This window comes from Hydra vulgaris, chromosome 15 (assembly GCF_038396675.1).
Source record: "Hydra vulgaris chromosome 15, alternate assembly HydraT2T_AEP".
Classification (NCBI taxonomy): Eukaryota; Metazoa; Cnidaria; class Hydrozoa; order Anthoathecata; family Hydridae; genus Hydra; species Hydra vulgaris.
Genome location: NC_088934.1, coordinates 6056403 through 6083017, shown reverse-complemented (window position 1 = coordinate 6083017; position 26615 = coordinate 6056403). Strand labels below are relative to the sequence as shown.

At 28.3% G+C, this 26615-nt stretch overlaps 1 protein-coding gene across 1 annotated transcript; it reads right to left on the bottom strand.

Moving 5' to 3' along the window:
- Positions 1 to 16552: 16552 nt before the first annotated feature.
- Positions 16553 to 17305, bottom strand: LOC136091708 (ATP-dependent DNA helicase PIF1-like). Its single transcript, XM_065819415.1, has one exon. The coding sequence runs from the start codon at positions 17303 to 17305 to the stop codon at positions 16553 to 16555; it is 753 nt and encodes a 250-aa protein (XP_065675487.1).
- Between the last annotated feature and the right edge of the window lie 9310 nt (positions 17306 to 26615).

The following is a 26615-nucleotide window of genomic DNA, read 5'->3' as shown; positions in this document are numbered from 1 at the left end:
AAGATCTGCTGTCTTTATACTTCCCAAATTGACAGTGACTTCTGCAACATTTTCTACATTGGTGACAACTTGTTCGTAGTGAGCGATACGTAGTAAAGTATACATTTCGTCTTTTTTACTGTTGAGATATAAAGATTTTTCCAAAGGCAAACTAGGTTTGAGTCTATACGTATTGCAATAAATCATTGGGTTTTTTATAGCTACTCCTACATTAGCAAGCGCTGTTATGTCTGCGTCTGAAATAGGTCTTACCCATTCTAATAGTTGATTCATTTCGTTTTCAATATAAAACTCAAATCTTACTTGTTTATTTTTTCCAAAATATTCGTTCATTTGAAAAATTTCATATATTAAACTCAAAGGTACTCTAAATTTACAACCTTTTTCTCCAGTCATGAAAGCATTATATCTATCTCTTAGCACTGTTTGATAACCAGGAGGTATAGGAGCAGCTCCGCTTCCTACTGCGGCGAGTGGTCTAATGAGTCCATTAGGGTCTGCAGCTTGTATAAGCGCTTTGGTTTCAGTATAGGTAATAGGGTTTGTATTTTCAGTTTCTTCTGTTAAACCTAAATTAGGATTAATAATCAATTCTATAAAAGCTTTTATATAACTTTTTTTAACTAGCATTGTTTTAAATCGATCGTAAGAACTATTAATAACAGCGTTGTTTGCGCAAGTAGTATTATTTTTTTGATAGTTGGGATAAAATTTGAAACATTTAAATAAGGCTTGAATAAAGTTGTTGCAAAGACATACTTTTTTTGCTAACGCATCGTCTGTTACAGGTGTAAATCTTGTTTGCGTGTTCACATTTTTATAAAGAAATAAATCAAAATCTATTTAATAATCTGGTAAATATGTCCATTCGTTAAGTATAGTGGTAAAAAAAATTAAATTAGCCATGTCAGAAGTAAGATCGTAAGAAAATTTTTGATTATTAACAGCAATGACTTCATCTTGAGCTTGAGCTGTTTGAAAACCAGGATATTTTTCATTTAATATCGCTTTATATTCAGCGCTAATATTACCACTTGTTGCTTCTTGTAATAAACGATTTTCGTGATCTGCTTGTGCCAAAACATCTTCAATAGTAACATGACCGTTTGTATTGGGTGTATAACGGTTGCCGTCACCCTCTCTCATATATTTAGCTAACGAACCCATTTTTTTTTTTAAAAAAAAGAAAAACATTTTTTTTTCTATTTATTCATCTTCTGATTCTGAAGTAGTTTTTTTAAATGGTATTTTTTATTTTTAACGTCTTTTAAAGCACGAGTGTAACCAAGTTCAATTAGACTTTTTTTGTTCAATTTTTTTTTCTTTTTGTCGTTGTTATTCTGCATGAGTGGACTTGATAAAGTGGCTCTTTGTTGAATAATGCAGTTTCTACATAAACCGTTTATTTTGTCAACGGCATTGACTTCTTGAAAGCATTGCGAACAAATGTGTAAAGGACTAGATTTGCTTTTAGGTTTTTTTTCAACAAGCTCTTCTTCTTCTGAACTTTCGGTTTCAGATTCTGAATATTTTCGTTTTTTAAGTTTGGATTTGATTTGTTCCTTTTTTCTCCTATTCTTGGGAGGTTTTTCTTCTGGTATTTCTTCTTTTTTATTTTTGATTTTTTTAATTTCATCCAATTCGGATTTCATGTTTTGCAATTCAGATTTAGTCGAATATTGAGTCAGTTGATTTTGTAATTGTTGCATGTGATTTTTAATTTGACTGAATTGTTCTTTAGGATTTACTTTTGATTCTTGCATCATTTTTTCTTCTAAATTGACTAAATTTTTATGATATCTTCCTTTGGCACAAAAGAGACTCATTTTTTTTGTAAAATAGGTGAGAGAAAAAAAAATAACAACTTTTTTTGAAAAAAAAAGTTGTTATTTTTTGACGCTTACATTTTTCTCAAATGCGATCAAGCATTTGAAAAAAAAATAACAACTTTTTTTTTTATCAAATTTTTATCAAAAAATTAAAAAATGTAAGCGACCGTAGTTGAAGGAAAGTTGGAAACAGTGTTATTAAAATTACTAATTTGAACTAGAGCACATCTTAAGAAAGCGAGTCTTTTTTTTTGAATTTTAAAATCTAGCGACATGGCGTTGGTCATATTTTGATCCACTTGCATAACAAAGGGATTGATTTGTTGAGTTAAACTGTATTGATCTCTTTGTAAAAGTAAAGTATAAGGTATAGGATTGTTTCCAACAGGTTGATACATTTTTAAAATGATATTTTTTAAAGGTAAACTGTCTGTCCAAGTTTGTATAATCGTAACATCGCTCTTTTTTTGATAAATGAATTGACCATTAAGAGAAGTGCAATAAAATACCAATTCTGTTAGATTATTTCCTGTTAATATAGCTTTGACACTATTTAACCATGTTTTATGACTCGGTGTGGTAGCTCTTTCTAAAGTACTTGTTGTGACAAGAGGTACTTTGATGGTATTTGAAAAAATAGGTTTGCTTTGTTCGCAATATATTAAAACTTCAATAAAGTTTCTGCGCTATATTTAGCGATTAAAGAGCTATCGGATGTCCATATTTTATAAATGTCATTAGGTAAGTTTGAAGGTAATACTTGAAAGGGAGTGCCTTTCATTTCGGGAGTACTAATAGGAACATTATTCCTTGTGTAACTGGTATCATAATCAGAATAGGAGTTACTTTTCATTTCAAAATAGGCGTTACTTTTCATAAGTAATGTGCTCAATTTAATGGGTGATAATAATTTTCTTTGGAAGGATGGTAAAGAAAAAAAAAGTATAATAATTTGAAGTTCCGTCTATAGGATCAGGAATGCATGAAGGCACACCCTTTGCTTTATTTGTAAGATATTTACTAAACATGTTAAAATCGGACCCTGCATAAGTATGATCGTCAAAAGTCAAGTTATTTAAATTGAGATTGAGTAAATTGTTTGTCATGTTTAAACTTTCGGTAAAAACATCCATCATTTTTAATTCTCTTTCAGGCCATATGACTTGATCTACGTTAAAAAAAGGTAAAGGTAAAGAAGCTAACGGTATATTTTTTAAAGTATAAAGATAATATTTTCTTTTGGATGTGAGAGGAAAATAAATTTGATAAAAACTTGTTAATAATTCTGTAGGTTCTACGCCTAAATCAGCTGCTGTAACATAGATAAGTTTTGTACCAAATCCAGTTGGAAAAGCAGTTGTAAAAGCAGCTTTGATAATATCTACAAATTGTGGTAGTACTATTTTTTCATTGGTATAAACTCCAGGATAAAGTGGGTTTTTAGTGTCGACATAATCGTTCCGAATTTTCCATAAAGATTGAATACGAAGGTTGACATTATAAGGTGTGTTGAAATCGTTAAGATTAGTTTCTACGTTGTATAGGTTGCCTTCAAAGGGTATTGTGTTGGTGTTGGTTATTATTTTTATTAAAAAGAAAGCAATTTGCCACGGTACAATGTGTTTCATTTTTGATTTTGTACTTTCTGCAATAGGTAAAAAGTTATTAACATACACATCTAGATCAAAACTAAGAATATTATTGTCGGCGGTTAAATTTGTTCCAGTTAAAGACGGATTTTTATAATTGGGTGAGAGCATAATATGAATAAAAGGTCGAACAAAGGTTTCTTCTATACCGTTTAGAATAGTTTGTCTTTCGGGTGAAATAGCTGCTATTTGTGCGGCGGTTAAAAGCGGATGTTTTGCATAAATTAAATAATTTTTACTAGTGTGAGTATTTAATGATAAATTGAATATGTTGTCGTATAGAGAATTAGTAGTAATATAATAAAATTGTAATAATTTTGTAAAATCTTCTAGAACGTACTTACTATCACTTGTTCTATTTGAAAAAAACCCGAAATAAGATAAACCTCTTTCTTGTAAAGGCGAGATCACGCTTAAGGTAGATCGAATAGGTTGTAAAAAAGAAGGATTTCTTGCGTATTCGTTTCTTTTTTTATAATACCATAATAAATTATAATTGATTCTATTACTAAATGGGGAAGTATTAACGTTAAATAAATTTTGTTGAACATTGTTGTTGTTATGTAAACAAAACTTTATCATGGGTAAATCGATTACAGCCGTTTTGTATCGAAGCTCAGTCGAAGGATCAAATAAATATTTTAGATTAAAATATTTTGTTGATGAAATTTTACCATCTTTGTTATAATAACTTGAAAAAAAGTCTGAAAAATATAAAACTCTATCTAATTTAGAATTATAAAGTTCCAAGTTTCTAACAAAAAAATCATCTTGATAGGCGGTGGGTGACATAACGCCAAAGAGTTTACCTCCACCTGACGCATTAAAGGTCCACATATAACTCAAATGATCGGCGTTCATGTTTTCCATATCTAATATGTCATAGCAAGGAAACGTGTCACCTGGTAAGGGTATATGATTGGTGTACAAGACAACAATTTAAGTAACAAGATAAAAATATTTTATGTGTCTTGTAGGATTGCTAATCATATCGCTTTGAATATCTGATAACATTTTTTTTATAGCAGGTTTGGATTCCATTCTTAATCCGTAATTGTTTTCTAAGAAGGATAGGTTTTCATCTACTTGAGTTAAATTGGTAGGTACGTCCATACTGGCTAAATGTAAAATGGTGTTATTTTTAAATGTGGGTTTGTCAATATCGTTAGGAGTCAAGGGTAAACTAAAATCGTTCAAGACATTATAATGCACGCTAGCTTCATTTTTATTTTTAATTTCGCTAAAATAATACATGCTACAATCATATTATTTACATCTAAAACATCGTCAAACGTCAAATTGTTCATTTTTTCTTTTTTTCTTTTTTTCTTGCACTCTTTTCTTCAAAGGTTTTAAAAAAGTGGTAACATATTCGTTAAAGTTTTTATAATAAATGTCTTTGTCTTCTTCGTTAATAGGTAACAAATCTTCTCGTTTTACTTTAAAAGTCGTATTTAAATCGCCTACTACTCCCACTTTATAAATATAAACGGGTAAATAACCTCCTACTGAAGGGTTAGAGCGCTAAGAGACTTTGATAATAATTACTTTTTTGGTAGTGTCCCAATAGGGTTGATCGCGAGTAGTCGATTTGCTAAAAGTGTCTTTGGGATCTATTTTATACTTTTTCAAATAACATTCGGTTCCAACGGAGAGAGGTTTGTATATTTTTAATTTTTCGTTTTTGTATTCTTTTTCTACTCGATGTAACATGTTGGAAGAAAAATGATGTTCTCGTCTTTTGCCGTCTCGGTATTGATCGACTAAACGAAGAGCTTTACCTTTGGCGTCGTTTGCAAGTAGATAAAAGTTTTATCGTCTCTTTTAATGTCTTCAAAAATATGTTTAAAACTGCTCAGCACTTTGTCGGCTGTTTTTTTACTAGTGACTCTCAAATACACTTTTTTAGATACTCCATCAACCACAACTAAACAAAATTCGGGTCGATGAGGAGCAAAATTTAAATTAAAACTGTTCATGTCGGCCAAATCAGCTTGAAAATATTGTCGAGGTCTATCGTACGAATATTGATGTGTTTCGTAAACATAAGGTTTCCGAGGGGCTTGTTTTTTAACGTTGATATCTGTTGTTTTTTTAAAAAGCAAAGTAACGTCTGACCATGCGGTGATGAGACCGTTCCATTTGGCATAGATGGAATTTTCTAAAAGCGCTTTGAGTTGATCATAAAACTTCAAATCGGTTGGATTTTTTTTTAAAGTGTCCAATTGTAATAAAACTTTTTTAATTTTGGGTACGTCGGTCAAAGCAAACAAACGACTCGATAATTTGGTTAGTTGATCTTCTACAAGGTTGTCAATAGCATCTCTCAAGACATTGTCCATTTTTTTTTTAAAGTCGGAATATTTTGTTATCGGAGCTTTTCTTTTTCTTTCTTCTATATTTGTAGATGACCATCTAGTAGTTGGTTTTTTTGCTCTTAATCCTAAACGACCACTTCTAGTTAACATTGGAGTTTCAGTACTAGCACTAGCAGCTGTTGGTTCAGTTTCAGTTGTTTCAGGTAAAGCAGTAGCTCCTAATAATGTGGGATCAGTTTCAGGTTCAGTAGATGCAGTTGTTTCAACAGGTTCTTCTTCTTTTTTAGTTTCTATCGGACCTAAATAAGGATCGGATGCTCGTGTTCGTGGTTCTTTTTTGGGTGTAGGAATTTCTAATAAAGAAGACTTTGTTAAAGGATGAGTGAATAAATTTCTTTTTTTAAAATGGGTAACATGTTTTAAAGCGTTGGCAAAATTTACAATATTATTAGAATCCATTTCAAAACATTTTTTATAAGATATTAAAAGCGAATTTAAACGACCAAGTTGAGAATTATACATTGCACCCATTATCATCAACATTTCGAGTAAACTTTTTTCTTTGATTGTATTTTCTGTACTGTAAAATTGATTTGAATTGGATTTAATATGTTGCAATAATCTTAACATACCTCCTTTAGCACAAGTTTGTTCTACTTCTTCTTTTAATAGGGCCACATCTGTTACATCTCTAAAAGGTAAAGAAGGCACAGTGTTGAAAAAAGTTTTGAACGTTAAATAGACCATCGTTTCTCCGATGGGTCTGCTGACTAACGCGTTTTCGTTATAGTTGTTTAACATTCGAACAAACATATCTTTATTAGGTAGAAAATAAATATTGACTTGAATGTATTCTCTCAATATTTCAAATTTATCACCTCGAAACATTTCGCCATATTGTATACATCTTCGTTGAATAATGTCTTTTGTTTGTGTTAATATTTCAAAAGCTCTACTTCCACCAAATTTTTTATCGCTGAGAGATTCGCTTTCTATAAAACTAAAAGTCATAACAGTGTAAGGATCTCGAGCTAGAGCACTAGCATATACACCTTCGGAGGTTAATTTAGTTTCGTTTCGAAAGGGTATGTTGTATTTTCTAATAAAACTCCATAATTTGTCAAAAGTGAGTTGTCTTATTTGGTAATAATCGGCTACTATTCTCATGTTTGTTACAGAATGAGAAGAAGTGAGTAGAGTTAAAAATTCGTTAGCATAATAGGAATATTGTTTTGGATCGTTTATTTTTTCAAAGGCAAAGTTGCTGACATTGTTAATAATACTAGCTATAGATTCTTCTACATCTACGACGTTGGCTAGATATAAAATATAAATTTTTAAATTGCTTAAAGTGGCTTTTTCGTTTCTCGGTTTGTAAACGCGTAAAGAAATTTGATGTGATCCAAAACGATAACTGACTTGATTTTTACACATGTCCACCAGCTGTTTAGGCAAGTTGGGAATTTTTTTTACAGATTCGTTTCGATAAAGCTGTTCTAGAATTTCACTCGCATTGGCTGTTTCGTGAAAAATTAAAAATTTATTAAGAGGTGTCAAAGTGTAAATTTTTTTATTAGCCGATGGAATAGTGTTTAAAGTAGTAGAACGCGGTAGTGTGTTTAATGTAGATTGAATAGAGGTGGGTGGTGTAGTAGTAAGAGAGTTGTCTTCAATAGGAAATCTTTTTAAATTTCTCATCATTCTTAAAGATTTGCTAATGTTTCTTTGATCAATTTGATCGTTGAATTCGCTTTGTTTATTCAGATTTAAAATGGATTTAAAAGCGTAAGCATCTCCTCCTACGTTGAGATAAGTTTTCCATTTTTCTTGTTTGCTGATTAAACTTGTAGCTATATCACTATCGAGCATAGTGTCTAGAGGTAACAAAGCATTTAAATTTTGTTGAAAGCTCACTTCACCAGCAATTTGATTTTCGAGATTGATGGGATCAGCATAATTGAGAGAAGAAGGTAAATCGTATCTCTAGATAAGCTCAGACACATTTGATTTGTTTGTTTCTCCAGATTCTAGGTTACCTTGTTCGTTTTCTTGTTCGTCGATTTGTAATAATTTTTTGTTAAAAACGTCCATGTTGTAGGCATTTTTGACTAATACCTTACGTAAAGTTAATAAAGGAGACTCGTGATAAGGTCTATATCTATTCATGTTTCATAAAAATACAAATTATTTTGAAAATACAATTCTTTTTGACAATAATCAACGTCAAACTGTTTTTTTAATAAATCGATTACAGTTTTTGTAGGTTGTATAGTGTCGAATGAGATTAATTTATTAGCGTAATAATTTATAATTTCGTGATAAAGTTTAAAACGAGTAGAGTTGAAATATTCTTTTAAAACGTCGTAATTGTGATAAACAAAGTCTGATATATCTTGATTTTTATCTTTCATTTTTTCTTTTTTCATGATGACTTTTCCGTTTTCGTTAAATTTTGGATACGGATACAAATATTCTTTGACAAAAAATTTAATTTCTATACAAACGTATTCTTGAAAAGCGTTTTTTATTTGTTGTCGTTCGTGATCCGATAAAAGTTCGTATTTTAACATTTTTACAGCATTAAAACGCGTCAAAATTTCTTTCATCCATATTTTAATTTCGTTTTCGTCAATGTCTTTTCTTCTATCCATTTTGGGAATAAAATTTGTCCTCGAACAGCCAACTTTTGTCTCATGGCTTGACGTTTACTCGCTTTGTTGGAAGGATTGCATAATTCGTAATCGTTTTGTAAAATTCGTAAAAATTCTTCGCTTTCCCAATCATTCAAAATCAGAACCGGGTCCACCGTCTGAAGATTCGTCTGTAGATTCGTCTGAAGATTCGCACAATCTATATCGTTTTTGTCTTTTAATTTCTTCGAGTAGCTGTGTTGCTTTTTCGCTTTCACTCCATTTTCTTTTTTTTATCGGATTTTCTTTTTCCTTATTTATATCAATTTTATCTTCTTCGCGGGGTTTATTCTCCTTCTCTTGATTATAGTTGTTGTGATGTGATTTGAGATAATAATGATTTTTTAGATTAGGCGCTTTTACGTAGGGAAAAGATTGAAAACTAACAATTTTTTTGTTCACGCTCATGTCTTTATAATCAAAGTCCAATTTACCTTGAGCGTCTACTGGAATAAATACTTTTTGTTCTTTACTCGTAATCTGAGTTCTTAAGCGTGCAACAGAAGAGTTTCTTTTAAATAAAGCCAAATGTCCGTGTTGATTAGAAGCTTCTTTATTTAACAAATCGCTGATAACGCGATGATGCATTTTGCCGGTTGAAGGAAAATCGTTTTTAAATATTTTTTCAATTTCGCTGTTGTTATCAAAAGAAATGATACATTTGTAATGAGACACTAAATTGTTCCAACATTGACTGGCTTTAGAAGGTACGGAATGAAAAATGGTAATAGTACCTACTCCGTGATGAGATCCGCTAGAACACGCGCTCGTGTATTGTTGACTTTTTAAACAAAAAGCGCTAATATCATCAAATAAAAGTATTGTTTTTAATAAACGGTGATCACTATTTTGAATACCGTATTTATCTTTGGAAAAACCAATGGCTCTCTGTATTACTGAGTCTAAATTTTCTGGACTGGTAACTGTTATAATATGATACGCTTCTAAATTATTTTTAGAAGATTCGATAATTTTTTTCCATGTTTTGTGTTGACATTCGCAAGGTTCTCTCATTTGTAACACAAATAACATTTCAGCATCAGGAAATTTTCCACAATGTAATAAATCTCTAGCCATAGTTGATTTTCCACTGTTTGTAGGACCTGTAATAATTGTATTTTCAGGATAGACATCTTGAGTAGGTTTAAAAATATTAAATTTAACTTGTGAATGGGTTTCTTCGTCTTTGAGTTCAGTTTCTTTTGACGTTCCTTTTAAATAAAAATCATGAAAACCTTTTTCGTTTAATATTTCGGTGATAGATCTACCATCTTTTTATTCTAACGGTATCTCTGCAGGTTGTTCTACAGTTTCGAGTTTTTGTTCAAGAGGTTTTTCTTCTTTTTCTTCCATTTTTTATATTATTAAAAAAAAAACAATTTTTTTAATTTATTTCTTTTTTTTTACAAAAAAAATTTACAAAAAACGGTCTAAAATAATTTTTTTAATGTCCATTCTTGGTATATTATCCAATACGTAAAGTAATTGTTCTTTTGTCCCGTTACGATTCCATATTTTTAACATTTGAAAACTTTTTTCATCCATATTTATATTATAATAGGTCAGGGTTAGGGTTAGGGTCAGGGTTAGGGTTCGGGGTTTCTCGGGGTTTCTCGGGGTTTTAAATATCTTCCACAAGGTTTCCAATTGATCGCCAATCGTCTTGCTAATTCTGTTAGTAATATAGTGTCCTCTATTAAGTTATGATTCGTTTTTTTTTCTCTAAAAGACAAGAACAATTATGTATTCTATTAAAATCTTCACAATGCTCACAATCTTCTTCATAACAGCCTAAATGACATACAAAACTCTAATATTCAAGTAAACATTCTGTACAACAACTTAAAAATGCTTCAGGGATTAACTCGCGTCCGTTTAGAGTGATTAGAATTAAACGAGAAGTAAAAAATCCTTTTTTGTCGTGATAATATTAAACTTCGTTTTCTGTATTTTCTACTAAATAAAAATTTTTTAAGCCAACTTCTTTCAACTTGTTTTCGAGTTGTAGGGTTGTTAATTTTTGATCAAAAAAACAAAACTCCATTTTTTTTATTTACAAAAAAAATTTTACAAATTTATATTCTTTTTCATATCGTATAATAAAGGTATCAAAACTTTTCGATTAAATATCGCCATTGTATGATAACGCTCTGATTCTTTTATAATATTTTTTTCAATTTGAAATAAATTTTGAATGTGTTCATCGCTACAAAATTTTTCCATATCAGGTAAAACTTTTAAATTGGCTTCTCGTATCGGTTCCATAAGATAATGATCTCGAATTTCAGTCATGACTCCGTCATCAAAAACATAATTTTTTTGTGTAAATTTTTTTAAAAAATCAATAGTGTGCGTTTTTATTTTAACTTGTTTGTAATTGACACTCATTCTATTTTGTTCGATAGGTTGATTTTCTTTTACCACTGGAAAAGGAAGAGGTCTACACAATCTTTTTGCAGCAAAGGTATCAAAGCCGTAAACATAATTTGAAAATAAGAGTTTATAATTGGGTACTCCTTTAGCTCTATTTTTGTAATAATTTTCTTTTTCTTCATCTGCGTTGACGCTGTGAACACTATAACATTTAGGTCCCATAGCAAAAGCTTGAGCAATGTAATAGGGAGGAGGTATTTCGTTTTGAAAATGATCCGTTTCTTTGGCGTATAGAGTGGAATAAAAAGGATGAGTCATTTTATAATTGGAATAATCCATCCAACGATTGCCAAAGTTTGAAAAATAAATCCATTCTTCTACCTTTTCGCAAAACGTTGTAGAAAGCATTTTGAGTTTCTTTTGCGTAATGAAAAAACAACCAGAATCAGTATCTGTTACTACCAAATGTTTTTCAGCTCCATGATTTCTTAATACTTGTCCCAATTCCCAACTAAAACGTCATACGTTGAGTTTGGCATAAGATAAAATTTGTGAAACTACAATACGTAAAGAGGTGCTAACGAGTTTGCATTTTTCAGAGGTTGTTAAAATGAGAGCATTTTTATGATCTTTTGATTCTAAAAGTTCAAAGGCGTCTTTCATTTCATGATGATTGTCTTGATCGTGAAATAAAATACTTTTAGTTTTAACATCAGTCATCAAACCAAACAAAGTTTCTTTAAAATAGTCATTATAACTAAAACCACTCGTCTCGTATTCATCTAAACATACTTTTTTTTCAAAAACGTCCAATTTATATCTTTCAGGTTCAACACCAATAAATAGGGATCCGTTATATAATAAATTTTGAAAATGAAAAGGGAATAACATTTTAATATTTTCATCTGTTTGACCTTCTTGAATTAAGACACGACGAATGTTTTGAAAATTTTCAATACTATTTTGAAATGCTTTTTCTTCGTGGTTAATAAAAGTAGTATTTAGTTTTTGTGCAATTTGTTGACTCAAGGTTCCGTAATGACCGTTAATTTGCAATTTGCAAGAAGCATCCACTACCTTGTCACCCTTTTTAATAGCTTCTTTTCTTTTTTCCATATTTCTTTTAACCATTTTTTGAGCTAAAGGATAACGCCATAGAGGAAGCACTTTGTAAATTTTTTCAACAACACATCCACAGCACGTAGTCAACCATATTAAAGTGTCTAAAAATTCACAAGTTTCATGCGAACTTAATTTCATGACCAATTTAATAGTTTTGTCTTTTTCTATACCGTAGATTCCATTGTTTTTGAGATAACGTTTGGATACAATTTCAGTGGGAGAATAATCTCGAAAGGATATAATTTCTTTTTCTACCATGGGTGAAAAACCTCCTACTTGATCTTGATACTCTGGTTTCATAGTAATTTGACAATAGACTAAAGCACTAGTTGAGAAACCGTATAAATTAACGCGATGATATTTTTGAATCACATCGTCTAAAGTGGTACATTCCAAATCAAAAGAATATTTCATGTGAAAAGGTAAAGGTTTTAATTGAGCTCCTCCGTATTGCCATTTTCGTCCATAAAAATTAAACATCCTCTTAATTCGCTGTTTAATTTGAGTTCTTTTGTTTTAGGTTCAAAGTAATCTGTATCAATGGCGAATTTTTGCGTACCGTTAGTGAACATACCGCCTCGAATACTCTTTTCAATCATTTTTTGATGTTCGTTGGTCGCAGGATATTGGATTGGAATTGAACTGATTGTAGAATTTAATTTGCTGGTAAAACTAAAAATGCATACATGATTTAAAATATGAAATTTTGTAAATTCAAAAGTTCTTTCGTCAAAGTCAATCATAACAGAACCTAATACGACCGTATCGAGCACAGTATAGATATGCAATAAGGATTTTAATGATTTTAAATTTAAAAAGTTCCACAATTTTTGAACACCTTCATAAGCTTCTTTCAATTTTTTAATTTCTTCTTGTAAGTTTTTAGACTTCATTAAATCGTTTTGAGCAAATAATTCAATAGGTGGAAATGTTTTATATTCAATGTTTAAGAGTTCGTCTGTTATTTGCGAGTAAGGAAATAACGTTTTTTTAATAAAACAGTTTTTAAACTCTGGATTGTCGGTTAAATCATTTACTTCGGGATGAAAAGGTCGTAAATAATGCAACATGGAGTTGACAATTTGATTTTGAGCTTTTCGTGACAACATACTACTGGCTTGTTCTAAAGAACAGTTTAATATTTTCAAACTATCTACAATTTTAATATGTTTACCGATGCAGATAATATTGACTTTGCTCACATTTTTAGATATAACAAAAACATCTTCCATGTTGCTATATTTTATAAAAGCGTTAAAAGGTGTAGTTTCAGTGTCTGCCAAATGACCGTATAACGGAATATCCAATATTTTTTTTAAACCTTCAACAATCATAATGCGATTATCAAAAGAAGCATTGTGAGCAAAAATAGGACAAGACAAATGCAGACTATATCTACCTAAATTTTTGTTGCAATAATCGTGAGCTAATCCATACACTTGTCCTGAGACGGGTTGCTTAAATTTTCTCATTAGAAACAAAAAATGAAGGTTATCTGTATATTGATCACCACTTTCGTTAATGCATTTACGAAAGATTTTGATTAAAAAGTAGGTACTTCTAACAACTCTATATCTTCTTGATTAAAATAGTTTTCAAATTGGTGTTCGGTCATGATAAGCAAAGACAATTGTTTCATATAATCTACAAGTTCACCAGTGGTGATTCTCACATAATCACTCAATAAATCGTTAGTGGCAGGTAGATATTGAAATTTTTCCCACCATCTACAACAAATGTAATACAAAGTGGAGACTCGAAATAAATCTTGTTTTATTTTTTCAGCATCGTTGTCGATTAAATAATTTTGAACGTGACAAGGTAACATGAACAATTCTAAAGTCCTACTCTTTGAAACACCATGTTCACAACTTGAATTCGTTTGTCGTTATAAATGCGAAATTCGTTATGATTTAATCTTTCAATTTCTTGAGGAGTCATGTGAGAAAATTTATTTTTATAAACATCAGATTGACGTATTTTATCTACGGGAGTTCTACAAATAGAACATAAAGGATTTTCTTCTTGCCATATTAAATCTCTTTCTTCACTTGATATATTTAAAATTTCAAAACGCGGTAAACATATTTTATAAGTAAATCGAACCAAAGTATCTGCTAAAGCAATTATATCGTAAACTCTCAATTCCATTTTTAATTTTTCATTATTTTCACAATTTAACTTTTCCCACAAGATACGTCTGTGTGTCTTGTGAAGTAAAGAAACTCCTGGTTGAAAATAGTCAGGTAGACAGGTTAAAGGGTTTCTTTCTAAACTTTCAACCGTATTTTCATAATAAAAAATCCATTGAGTAATGACTTGTCCTTGTTCATCCAAACCAAAACATTCTCTTGCTAATTTTTCATGAATGCATTGAATGACAATGGAATGACAATAATAATTCAACTCAGATAAAGGTTTGACTTTGGAAGTAGCATTTTCTTCTGACTTTGTAATACTCGTTTCACAATCAAATGTCATTAAAAAAGGAAACAAGTTTCTACTTGTACACATGAACGAATTTTGTGGTCGATAGTGAGTAATGCAATCACCGTATGTAAATTTTTCCGGTTTATAATAACCATCGCATTTATGTTTCTCTGTAGTAAATTTTTGTCCACAATCTGAACATTGAAACAAAACACGCGAGTTGTTAGAACAAAAATACTTTGTAGAAAATTTTTCATTCAACATGCTTATAGCGTGAAAAGAATTGTTTTTTTGAAAATTACAAATTTTTATCGTGTTGATTGTTTTTTTCCGTTGATTGGCTTTATTTCTTTCTTCATCATTAATAAAAACTCTTTGAGAATCTTGATCGTCTTTGGTAATGTTTGCGCTTTCGTAAACTACTTTTAATAATTCTGCAAGAGAACTTTTATATTGTGATTTTAACTTAGAATGCAACAATTGCATTTTGGTGTTACTTTTATTAACGGCGAAAATTTTAATATTAATACGATCAAAAGTATTTTCATAAGCAAAACAATGACACAAATCAATCAAAGTTTGAAATGACATATTTTTAGAATTTTCTTTAAACTGTTGTAAAACGTCTTTCCACGCTAGAATATTTTGCTCTTCTTGATCTTCAAAAAGAAGTTGTAAAATATTTTCTTCAGAATATAAATCAGTAGTGTTTTTTTCCAACACTTTTATGTTCCATTCTTCAATGGTGCTCACATTCCATTGACGAATTAACAAAGAGACGAGAAACGCAGAATAAAAGCATAATTCTGGTTCAAACAAAATACTTTAATCTAAAAACATTTTTTTTTTGTTGATAAGACAGCATAGTTTAAGATAAACTTTTTAGTGATTTTTCCCATTGTGTTATAGAATGAGGTCTATACCATTCACCAAACCATTCGTCTATTTCATTCCTCTTTTGTTGATTTTTTTTGTAATATGTTTTATCGCATTTCTTTCGTTTGCTTTTCCTTCGTTGATTTAGTACTTTTTTATTTTTTTCATAATAGGTTTTGTTGATTTTTTTCTTTTTTTCAATTTGTTCATCTGACATGAGCATTTTTCTTTTAAAACCAGACAATTCAAAATCTCGTAATTTCATCATGGATCTTTCTGTTAAATTGGATAAAGTTTTAATTTTAATATTACATAAACGTATTATCTTCCATCCACTATCATTTTCTAAAACGTTAAAAACAGCTCGTACATTAGCATCTTGAATAAAACGTAAATTTGTCGGTCCTTCTAAAGGTTTAATAAAATAAACAGGCGAATTGTAACAGCGTTTCATTATTTTACAATAACCATTTTCAATAGATTTGCAACACAAAGTAACAATATTATAACCCAATATAAAATTTTGAAACAAGTCACCAATAAGAATACTATTTTTCATTTGTGTTTCAAATCCTTCCATTGTTTTTTGTTCAACATGATAAACAATTTCATCAGGACTTTGAGTTTCAGAGTAAAGTTGTGATTCTTCTACAATATCTTCGTCTTTATAAGCATCTTTAATGTAAAAAAAATGTTCCGTGTATATACTTTTAATACAAAAACGAGTTTCCTCAGTTTGATATTCAAATTTTTTTTTTTTTTAATAATCTAAAAAAAAAAATTTTTTACATGTATTTTTTATAAAATTCCAAAACATCAGAATCAACAGTAATACTTTTAAATAGTGTTCGTAAATCAAATTTGTTATTAATAATTATAAATATATCGTTAATATTTCAAACTCGTGATAAAGAAACATAATAAAGACTATTAATAAAAGCCTTTGAATTAAATTGAACAACGGCTTTATTCATGGTACTCCCTTGTGCTTTATAAACAGTAAAAGAAAATGCTAATTTTAAAGGCAAACCAAATCTTGAGCCTACGACAGCATGAGAGCAATCTAAAATTTCTTCTTTGACACAGTCAATTTTGACTTCTTTTTTATTCATCATCACCCAAACTGCATTATTTTCTACTAAAATGACGGTACCAATAGTACCATTGCACAAACCTTCTTCCACATTAATATTTCTTACAAGCATAACAATAGCACCTATTTTAAGATAAACAGCTGCTGGAATTTGAAACGCACATGGAATATTTCAATTTTTAATAACATCTTTAGCATAAAACCAATACCCTTCTTGTTTTATAGTCTCCATTTTTTGATTGTTATAAACATCCACTTCGATGTTTCTAAAAAATAATCTTGTATAATTAGAGTTTAAATTTTCATCTTTTTCAAAACATCGCGTCATAAAATAATCAATAGTTTGATCTGAAACTTGACCAAAACGTATTTCATTTAAAGCTCCAAAAAATTGTTCATCGTCTATTTGTCTAAAGCATTGAGTTAAAACCAACACTTCTGTCATGTAGTGTTGCCATATTTGTGATTTAAAAACAAATTGTCCTGTAACAGGTGGCAACTGAAAAAAATCACCACAAGCAATCACTTGTACGCCACCAAATAATTCATCGTAACATTGTCTAATTTCACAAGCTATTAAATGTAATAAATCAAATGATTGAGCGTTAATCATTGAAATTTCATCAATAATTAAAACATCAGTTTCCAACCACGTTTTTTTAATGTCTGGATGCATATGACGTTTATAATATTCAACACTTTTAACACCAGTTTCTATACCAGCAAACGCATGTATTGTGACACCATTGATTAAATAAGCTGCTTTTCCAGTACTCGCAGTAATATGTATTGTTTTATAAATTTGTTCACTTTGAGCAATTTGGTTGACGATATAACTTTTTCCACATCCAGCGCCACCAGTAATAAAAAAACTCTTTCCTTCATTAAGCCATTGAAGTGCTTTTTGTTGTTGTAAAGATAACATTTTTTTATTATTTGCTGAAAAAAATTTTTTTTTTTTATTTACTGAAAAAAATACATATAAGTATATTTGATAAAAAAGAATAACAAAATCAGTTTAACATTTAAATTTGTTCGTATTTTTATTAATATTATTCATCTAAAAAAAAATTTTTTTTTATGTTGAATATAAATATATAACAGCATATTTTATAAAAACATCATATATATAATGTTCTGATCGACAAGTCTTTCCACTTTACAATATAAATCATTTGGTTCATCTATCAAAATATTCGCAAGTATCATTTCGTTTGCAGGCAATAGGTTTTGTTTAATTAACAACTCCAACATTTTTTTATTATGTTTTTCTTTTAATTTATTCATCTAAAAAAAAAAATCAATACACTGAATCAAAACATTTTTCACAATATATAAATGAACAACTTTCCCCATCAGAATATCTATAATCATCACACTCTTCACAATCATTTAAATAATGTTTACAATTTTCAATTTCTACACATTTTTCTTTTACATGATTTAATACATCTTCTTTACATTTTAATTTAAAAAAATTATAAAAATATTCAAAATTTAAATTCGAATAAACATGATACTGTATTTTAATATATTGAAAGACCATCAAAATCAATATATAAGGTATTCTTTTTATTTCTTCATTGAAAAATTCATTCCACTTGTAATTCAAATCATGCCATTTACAATGATTACATAAAATTTGTTTTGAAGTAATCGCATGCATTCGAATATCTTCCAAAGTAGCTGGGTGAGCTTGATTGAATTGGTATATTTTTTCCATCAAAAAATCCAAATCATTTTCTGTTAGTTCCATTTTTTATTATGTAATTTAAAAAAAATAAAGTAAAAAATAAAGAATTTATAAAAATAGTTAATTTAACAAATCCATCGATAAACCAAAAATTTTTTATAATCACAATCATTACACATTTATTCAAAATCACAATTACATTTAGCTAAATCACGTATTTCGTATCTATGAATATGAAAAGTTTTGTTTAATAAATCCACCGATAAACCAAGTTTGTTAGAAGCTTTTACTATTGAAATGTAAAATTCTTTCACTGTATCCACACAATAACTACAACACAAACAAAGAAAATGATATTCGTCGTATTCCTCACATTGACATTCGGCCAAAAATTTAATCCTTTTCTTTTGATTTCTATAAATTTTCAAGAGTTGTTCTTTAGTTAAATCCATTTTTTTTGAAGCTGTATCCACACAATAACTACAACACAAAGAAATGATTGGTCGTATTCATCACATTGACATTCGAGTTGTTCTTTAGTTAAATCTATTTTTTTTGAAGCTTTCAATATAATGTCATCTTGTTCCATTTTTTATTATGTAATCTAAAAAAAAATATAAAAAATTACAATACATTTTTTTTTCAAAAAAAATGTATACAAAATTTAATTAAAATTATAAAAAAATTCACATGTTTATATTTGAAAAAAAAATACTTTTAGTTTTTTGTTGTTTTAAGAAAAATACAAAAAATACAGTATAAAAAATACAATATAAAAAAATTCAATATAAATAAGATTATTCATTCATGTATTAAAAATGTTTATAAATTTTTTCATAGTCGATTTTTTCTGTAATTTACAATTTTATTTCTTTACATTTTTCACACATATCGTTTTCATCGCATGGACAAAAAGCTAAATAATTAAGTCTTTTCTTCATTATTTCTGATAATTCATCATCAATAACGAGCATATACAAATTGCAATCTGCCATTTTTATTATGTAATCTAAAAAAATATAAAAAAATGTATACAAAATTTAAACAAAATTCAATATAAAAATACAAAAAATTGTAGTTTAAAACAAAATTCAATATAAACAAAAATTCAATATAAAAAATTCAATATAAAAATATAATTATTCATCCATATATAAAGAATGTTTATATTTTCTTTCAAAGTCATTATCTTCCAAAATTAAAATTTCCAAACAAATCTTTCTACATTTTTTACACATATCGTCTGGATTACAAATACACAAAGCTAAATTGTTAATTTCATCTTTATGGTATGAAAAAGTCTTTTTTAATAACACTTCTGCTAATCCCACTTTTCGTGAAGCTAACAATATATTATTTTCCATTTTTTTTAATTATGTAATCTAAAAAAAATACAAAAAAATGAATACAAAGTTTAAACAAAACAATATAAAGAATCTTTATATTTTGTTTCCGAACATAAAATTTCCGATCTGATCTCTCGACATTTTGTGCACATATCATTCGGTTCGCAAGGACACGAAGCCAAATAGTTAATTCCGTCTTCATAGTATGAAAAATTCATTTTCAAGAATACTTCAGCCAATCCTAATTTTTTCGAAGCCAACATTATATTGTTTTCCATTTTTTATTATGAAATCTAAAAAAAAAAATACATTTTTTAAAAAATTCTACCAAAATAAGAATAACCAAAAATGTTTCTTAATTCAACATAAATGTAACAAGCATTTAAATTACAAAATACACAATTAGATGTACATTCACATTGAGCTATTTTACATAAAGCATCATAAACAAAATCACGTTTTTTACAAATCACTTTGAGTAATGTTTTTGTAATCCCAATTTTTTTTGATACTTTTTCACACATTTCAGAATCCTTTTCACTTAACCACCAAAATTGAAATAACAAATGAGCAAAACTTTCTAATAAAAGTTCTTTTTCCTTTTTAAATATTTTTCTTCTGAATATTTTTTCAGTTTTTCAGGTTTGATTTGTCGCACTTGTTTTACAAATTTGTCAAATTCTTCTTGAGTCATTTCTTCTTGAAACAATTCTTTAAGATGATAATCTTCCAAACAATCTTCCAAACAACCACTTTCATTCATAAAAAAATCTTTAGCAATCAAATAAGTGAGTCTTGTAAAATCTGGAAGAACATTGCTGTAACAAACAACGTTGTTGTCACGATCAATATCTTCGATAAGACCAAAGCTTCCATCTTTGTTTTTAACAATTTCAAATTCACAAACCACATCCATTTTTTATTATGTAATCTGAAAATTACAAAAAATAATTACAAAAAATAATTACAAAAAAGATTTATAATAAAGTATAATTTTCAAACATTTCAAGCACAGTTTTTTTTATATTTTCTTCATGAATATAACGTCGCACAAATTCGTATGTTTCTTTGCAAGATTCACAAGTATTTAACCCTCTACAACTTTCTTTAGGACAAGATTCTGCTTCATTCAATAACCTCCCAATCGTTTGAGTTTGATCGTGAATAACAGCTGTTGATAATAAAAGTTTTGTGATAAGATTATTGACTTGAAGATTAAAAGACATTTTTTATTATGTGATCTAAAAATTACAAAAAAAAAAATAATAAAAATTAACTAAAAATTATTTTATTTATGAAAAAATTTCTTTGGTCATTTATTGCGTAAACAATTTTAGTTTTTCGACATTCCGGACAATTCCAATTCGACAAAATCCGACAATTCTACAATTCTAAGTATTGACACAATGTTAATGCTGCTGTCATTTTACTATTTGTTGTTTGTACTATTAATTTTACCATTTTTTATTATGTAATCTAAAGAAAAAAAAAGTTTAATCAAAAAAGGTACTCAAATATTCCATTGTTTTTAAAAACGAACGTTGTAATTCTTCGCGAATACGTATTATTTCTTCAGTCTTATTGACAAAAGAAAAATGTTTCATTATGTCTTTGTGAAATTCAGGGACATTTTTTTCAATATACTCAAACATAGCCACATCTCTTTTTTTTTGTTATTCTTTATCTACTTCTATTTCTCTTTTAAGCCATCCAATATTTTCTTGATTTGTCGTAAATAAATTGTACATGGCTTGCATATACAGTTGCAAAGTTCTTAATCTGTTTATAAAACCATCTTTCTCACCATCTTTTCGTATTAATTTGTTCAATTCATCTAGTGCTTCATTTAAAATGTTGTCGTGAAAATTTTTAACAAAAACTTTAAAATCTTCACCATATTTAACAAAACATTTTACTATTTTATATTCGACAGCAATATCTGCATTAAGTTTATCCAACTTTTTGTATTTATAAGAGATATATTTTCCACATTTATAATTTCGAAAGAAATCCATTTTTTATTAGTTTACCTAAAAAAAATACAAAGTTTTAAAGTATAAAAAGTACAAAATATTTAAAGTTAAAATACAAAGTTTTAAAGTACAAACAAAGTTTTAAAGTACAAAATAATTTAAAAAACAAGTTAGTCATATAAAAATATTTATAAGAGTAGTCATAAAACAGTTTTTAATTGTTTTTTTTAACAATAATCTTTCTTCGTGCTTTGAAATATAATGAAAATTTTTCATGTCCACGTTTAATTTCATATAAGAGAACATGACTTCATCTCTTCTTGCAAATTCTTCTTTTTCTTTTGTTACAATAAATTCGTCTTCTTCAATTGCAGCATTGCAAATGATAATCATGAAATTGACCAACTCCATTAAAAAATGTCGTATATTGAGATATTTTTTTATTTGCTCGTTATTTTTATTTATAATTTTTGTTATTTTTTCAATCTCTTCCAATATTCCATCTTGATGATCATCATTGGTTGAAAATTCTTTAACGATAACAAAATGAAAATAAAAAACAGGTGATAATTCCTCCAAAAACTTCCACAATTTCTGTTCAGAATGATGTAGTTTGTAACATTTGGTAATCCATTCGATGCCACCTCAGACCATTTTTCATTATCCATGTTTTTTTTATTAGTTAATTTAAAAAAAATTATACAGTTAAATGATTAAATTGATATACTAAATTTTGATTACATTCGTTATAATTATCAATAAAAATTATTAATTCTAAAAAAGTGTTTTCGATAAATTTTACATCTGTTAAATATTTTTCTACACTATGATCCTCATCTATTATATCAAATGATGATATCATGTTTTTTGTAATTTGACATTGTTGATAAAAATTGTCAAAAACAACTAAATATGAACTTAATGAAATAGTTTGACGAATAGTTCCAAATGTTCGATAAAATTTCATTTTCATTCCAATCATATTATCAAGTGCTTCACTAAACAAATTAGTTTGACATTCTTCTACAAACACAAGTATAATTTCTAAACGAGTATGTTGTTCGGAATCTAATTTTTTAATGTCATCCCAAGCGCTCCAAAGAACGTATTGTTTATCTTCTCTCATTTTTTTAATTAGTTATCTAAAAAATAAAAAAAATTATACAGATAAATGTTTAAATTCATAATTTAAATCGTGATTACATTCAATATAACTATAAGTAAAAAGTTATTAATTCAGTCAAATTTGTTAAAAAGTTACTTTATTTTACATTTAATATACAAATTATTTTCAATTAAATATTCGTCAATGTCTGCTGTTTTTATAAAATTACAATATCCATAACCAACATTTTCTTGATCTTTAACTGGACGTTGAAAAGACACATTATTTTCAGTAGAAAAACTTTTTTTTATTTGTTTACCATGAGGACCACATATTTTAAAAGTAATAATACGATTGATAAAAGGCCATTTTAATACTACATCATAAGGTGTAGATCGCATCATTATATATAAACCAATTTCTTCTTCTTCATGTTTACCGCATTTCGTATGGGTAGTCAATTTCATTAAAAATTGATAATTTCTATAATAAAAAGGCACACTATAATAAGCCTTGCTTTCATCTTTTAACTGCTCTTTAAAATTTTCAAAAATCCATATTTTGCTGCCATGACCATTATTATGATGCATTTCTTCCAACATGGATAGTCGAAAATCTAAATTTTTTATTTTGTCAACACATAATCCATTGAATAAAAAATTCGGATTCTCGGTAAAAATAAATGAAGCCATAATTTTTACTAATCTAAAAAAAATAAAAAAAATTTACAAAATATAACAAAAATATTTTACAAAAAAAAAAAAAAATTATTTTCCAGTGGAACCAAAACCACCCTTTCTTTCTACATCTTTAATCATTAACATTTTCACTCCACGACAACAACACCCATCGAACTCTATTATGTTTTTGTCAGCTTTAAAAATTTTCACAAATCCCATTTGAGCAATAGCATTTCCACGTTTAATCACATAATATTCTTCTGAATGATTCATCAATAAGACTTTAACTTCCTCTTTATAATCGGGGTCTATTATTCCTGGAGCATTAAACACTACCACACCATTTTTGTAAGCTATACCTGATTTTGAATATACCTGTCCTGCTAAATTTGAATCCATTTCATATATATACACTCTAGTACTTACTAAAATACGTTGATGTGCTTGAAGTATAACATCCTTTGAGCTTCTCAGATCAAAACAAGCGCTCTCTTTTGTTTCATAAAAAGACCATTCATGAATATCTGTAATTTCGAGTGATTTTAACTCTTTATTTTCTTCCTTTTCCATTTTATCTATCTCGCTGTCTTGTCAAGAAGATGATTTGAACAAGTTTTTTTTCACTCTTTTTATATAAAATAGTAGTCATAACAACATTATCTCTATCATTAAAACAGAATTAAAAGTATAAAGTACAAAGTTTAAAGTACATCACACCACATTGAACTTTAGACTCTTGATTAAGGATTAACATTTTTTTTAAAAGACTTGTTTAGTAATTGTTTTTTTTTAATCTCTCTTTTCAACTCAAATAGTATAAAAAGAGTTCATTTTCATTTAAAAGTTCATTCACAACACAACGAACAACAAAAAAATGGCAGAGTTTGAAATTGTTTACTGCAACGATAACACCTATGTTAAATTTGCAGATTTAGCAGCTGCTACTTTGTGGTTAATTGAATTTAAAGAAGAAAAAAATGTGAAAGAGAAACAATATTCTAGTGTCCCTCTCAAACCGTTGGCACAATTTAATTATTACAAAAAAGAATTGATTTACAAACCAAAAAATGAGGGCTGTGAAATCTTATTACCATGGAGATATAGAGAAATGTGTGATCTCAACAAAGCAAATTATTTGTTTAGATCAGAGCTAAAATTAACAAAAGACGACAACACATTTAAATTGTCCAAAGGCGAAGTAACTAATAATGTTGTTTTTATATTTAATCATAACAAAATGACCAAAAAAGTATTGCAAACTTTAATAGTGAGTATGCAAGAAGCTAAAAACAAAGCCTATATGACAGTGGCTTACCCTAAAACTCGCATAATAAAAACCATTGAGTTTAACAATTTTGATATACGATTAGCAAAAGAAGAAGACGAAATTCATGCTACAGAATACGCAAGACTGATGGCTATAGAACCGTCTTTTCACAATTCGTTAATTAAAAATGGTGTTTCTCGAAATTTGAATCAAAATTTGAAGAGAGCTTGTGTCGAGCTTGCTGAAATCGAAACAAAAAAAACTAAAGTCGAACCAGAAGTACCAGAAGTATTAGAAGAAGACGAAGAATAATATTTTTTTGTAGTTTTTAAGAAAATTTTTGTAATTTTTGAATTAAAAAACCTGTTTTAATATTAAAAATACTTGTTTTTTTCTGATCTCTATTTCCTATATAAAGGGTGAAAAAAATAAATGCTAGTTCATTTTTGAAAGAGAAAATGACTAGCAAACAACTCGACGAAAGTCTCATCAAAGCTGTTCAACTTTTTTATCCAGATAATGAATTACATCTTATGTTGTTTGAATTTCACCATTTAAATAACACGTATGAAGAATGGCAAGACATTATCTTTACGTATTTAAAAAATTTTAACTTGGAATTGAACTTGGAAGAAGAAAAATACAAGGATTTGTATTATATCTTTATAGCTAAAGACTATGAAAATAAGCTTCATTTGTTTGAAAAACCTTCACGTCGTTATATGAATTTTGCAGAACAATCACCATCGTGGAGAACGAGCATGCTAGAAGTATGTCGCATGATAAACGATGATTTTTTAAATGTAACCAAAACAACAGTAGAAAAACAACACGAAGAATTAAAAAAACAACTAGAAGACTTTGTTAAAGTATATAAACTTTACTTCAAATCAAAAAACATGGAAAAAAATGCACTTCATGGAAAAGCAAACTTAAACTGACTTTAAAGTATTATTTTTTGTTTCCTTATCTATCTAACAAATAGGAGTATGATAACTTGAAGAAAAATTGTAAACTATTAAATTACGTTTATCCAGCTTGCATGGACCAACCGCCTTGCTTTTCGTTTGACGATAAAGTTTTTCATAATGGCTATTACACCCTATACACACCAGTTCCTATTTATGAATATTTTATACAAAAAAAAGTACATCAAGAAGGAGATAAAGTGTACATTTACAAAGCCTTTGAACGTTGCAATTTTCACGAAAAAAGTTTAATAGAAATGTTTCCCACAGCTCAATGGTTTTTTTTCTTTAAAAGAAATTTTAACATTTCAAAGATTTTATACAGAAAAGAGGACGATGTTTATAATTATGAAAACGAGAAAATAGTATTGTTAAAAAGTATTGTTAAAAAAGATCATTACACCAAATATTATGTGACTGCGGAAGATGGATTATAAACAAGAAAATTTTTTTTTTTTTTTTTTTTCCATATCAAAAAGTTGATATACAAGTTTATTAATACGAAATATATTGTCAAAGCATTCGCAAGTCTCTTTTCTTAATATATAAACACATTTGACATTGTCTTTTATAAATTTAATAAAACTCGAGTATTCTTCAACATTTAATACTGTATAATCTTGCACGTCGATATTTTCTATAAATCCGTTTGCAAAATCTTCTAAATAGTGCGCAAACATAAATGTTTCATATTTAGGACAATGTTCGTGGGTATGTTTTTTCGTATAGTTATGTTGATAATGTTCTAAACACAAACTTTCAAAGTTAAAATAGCAAGGCAATTTACATAATTTGGGAAACAATAATTTGTTTAAATCAAATGTAGCTATTTTTTGATCATTTATTGTAGACAACACATCTTTTTCCATGTTTCCACCTTTATAAAATACGACATTATATTCGAATTTTGAAAATATAGTCTTTAAGTAATCCACTACGGAGCAGCAAAATATAATTTCACCAGTATACTTGAAAGACGGATAATACTCTAGTCCATGAATATTTTTTAAGCAGTATGAAAATACTTTTTTATCCTTTTCATCCAAATTTTCAAACTTTTCACATGGTATAACTTGCGTGTGAAAAAACTTTTTATCGACAAGTGATCTCAAACATAACTCTCTAATGCAGTTTCTGCCCCACTTGTAAATCTCTTTATAGGTAATAAATTCAAAATCTAACAACCACAACTAAAAAAAAATA

Bases quoted from the DNA above. Each gene is read 5' to 3' on its own strand.
- LOC136091708 (XM_065819415.1), bottom strand. From the start codon at position 17,305: ATGTTATCTTTACAACAACAAAAAGCACTTCAATGGCTTAATGAAGGA.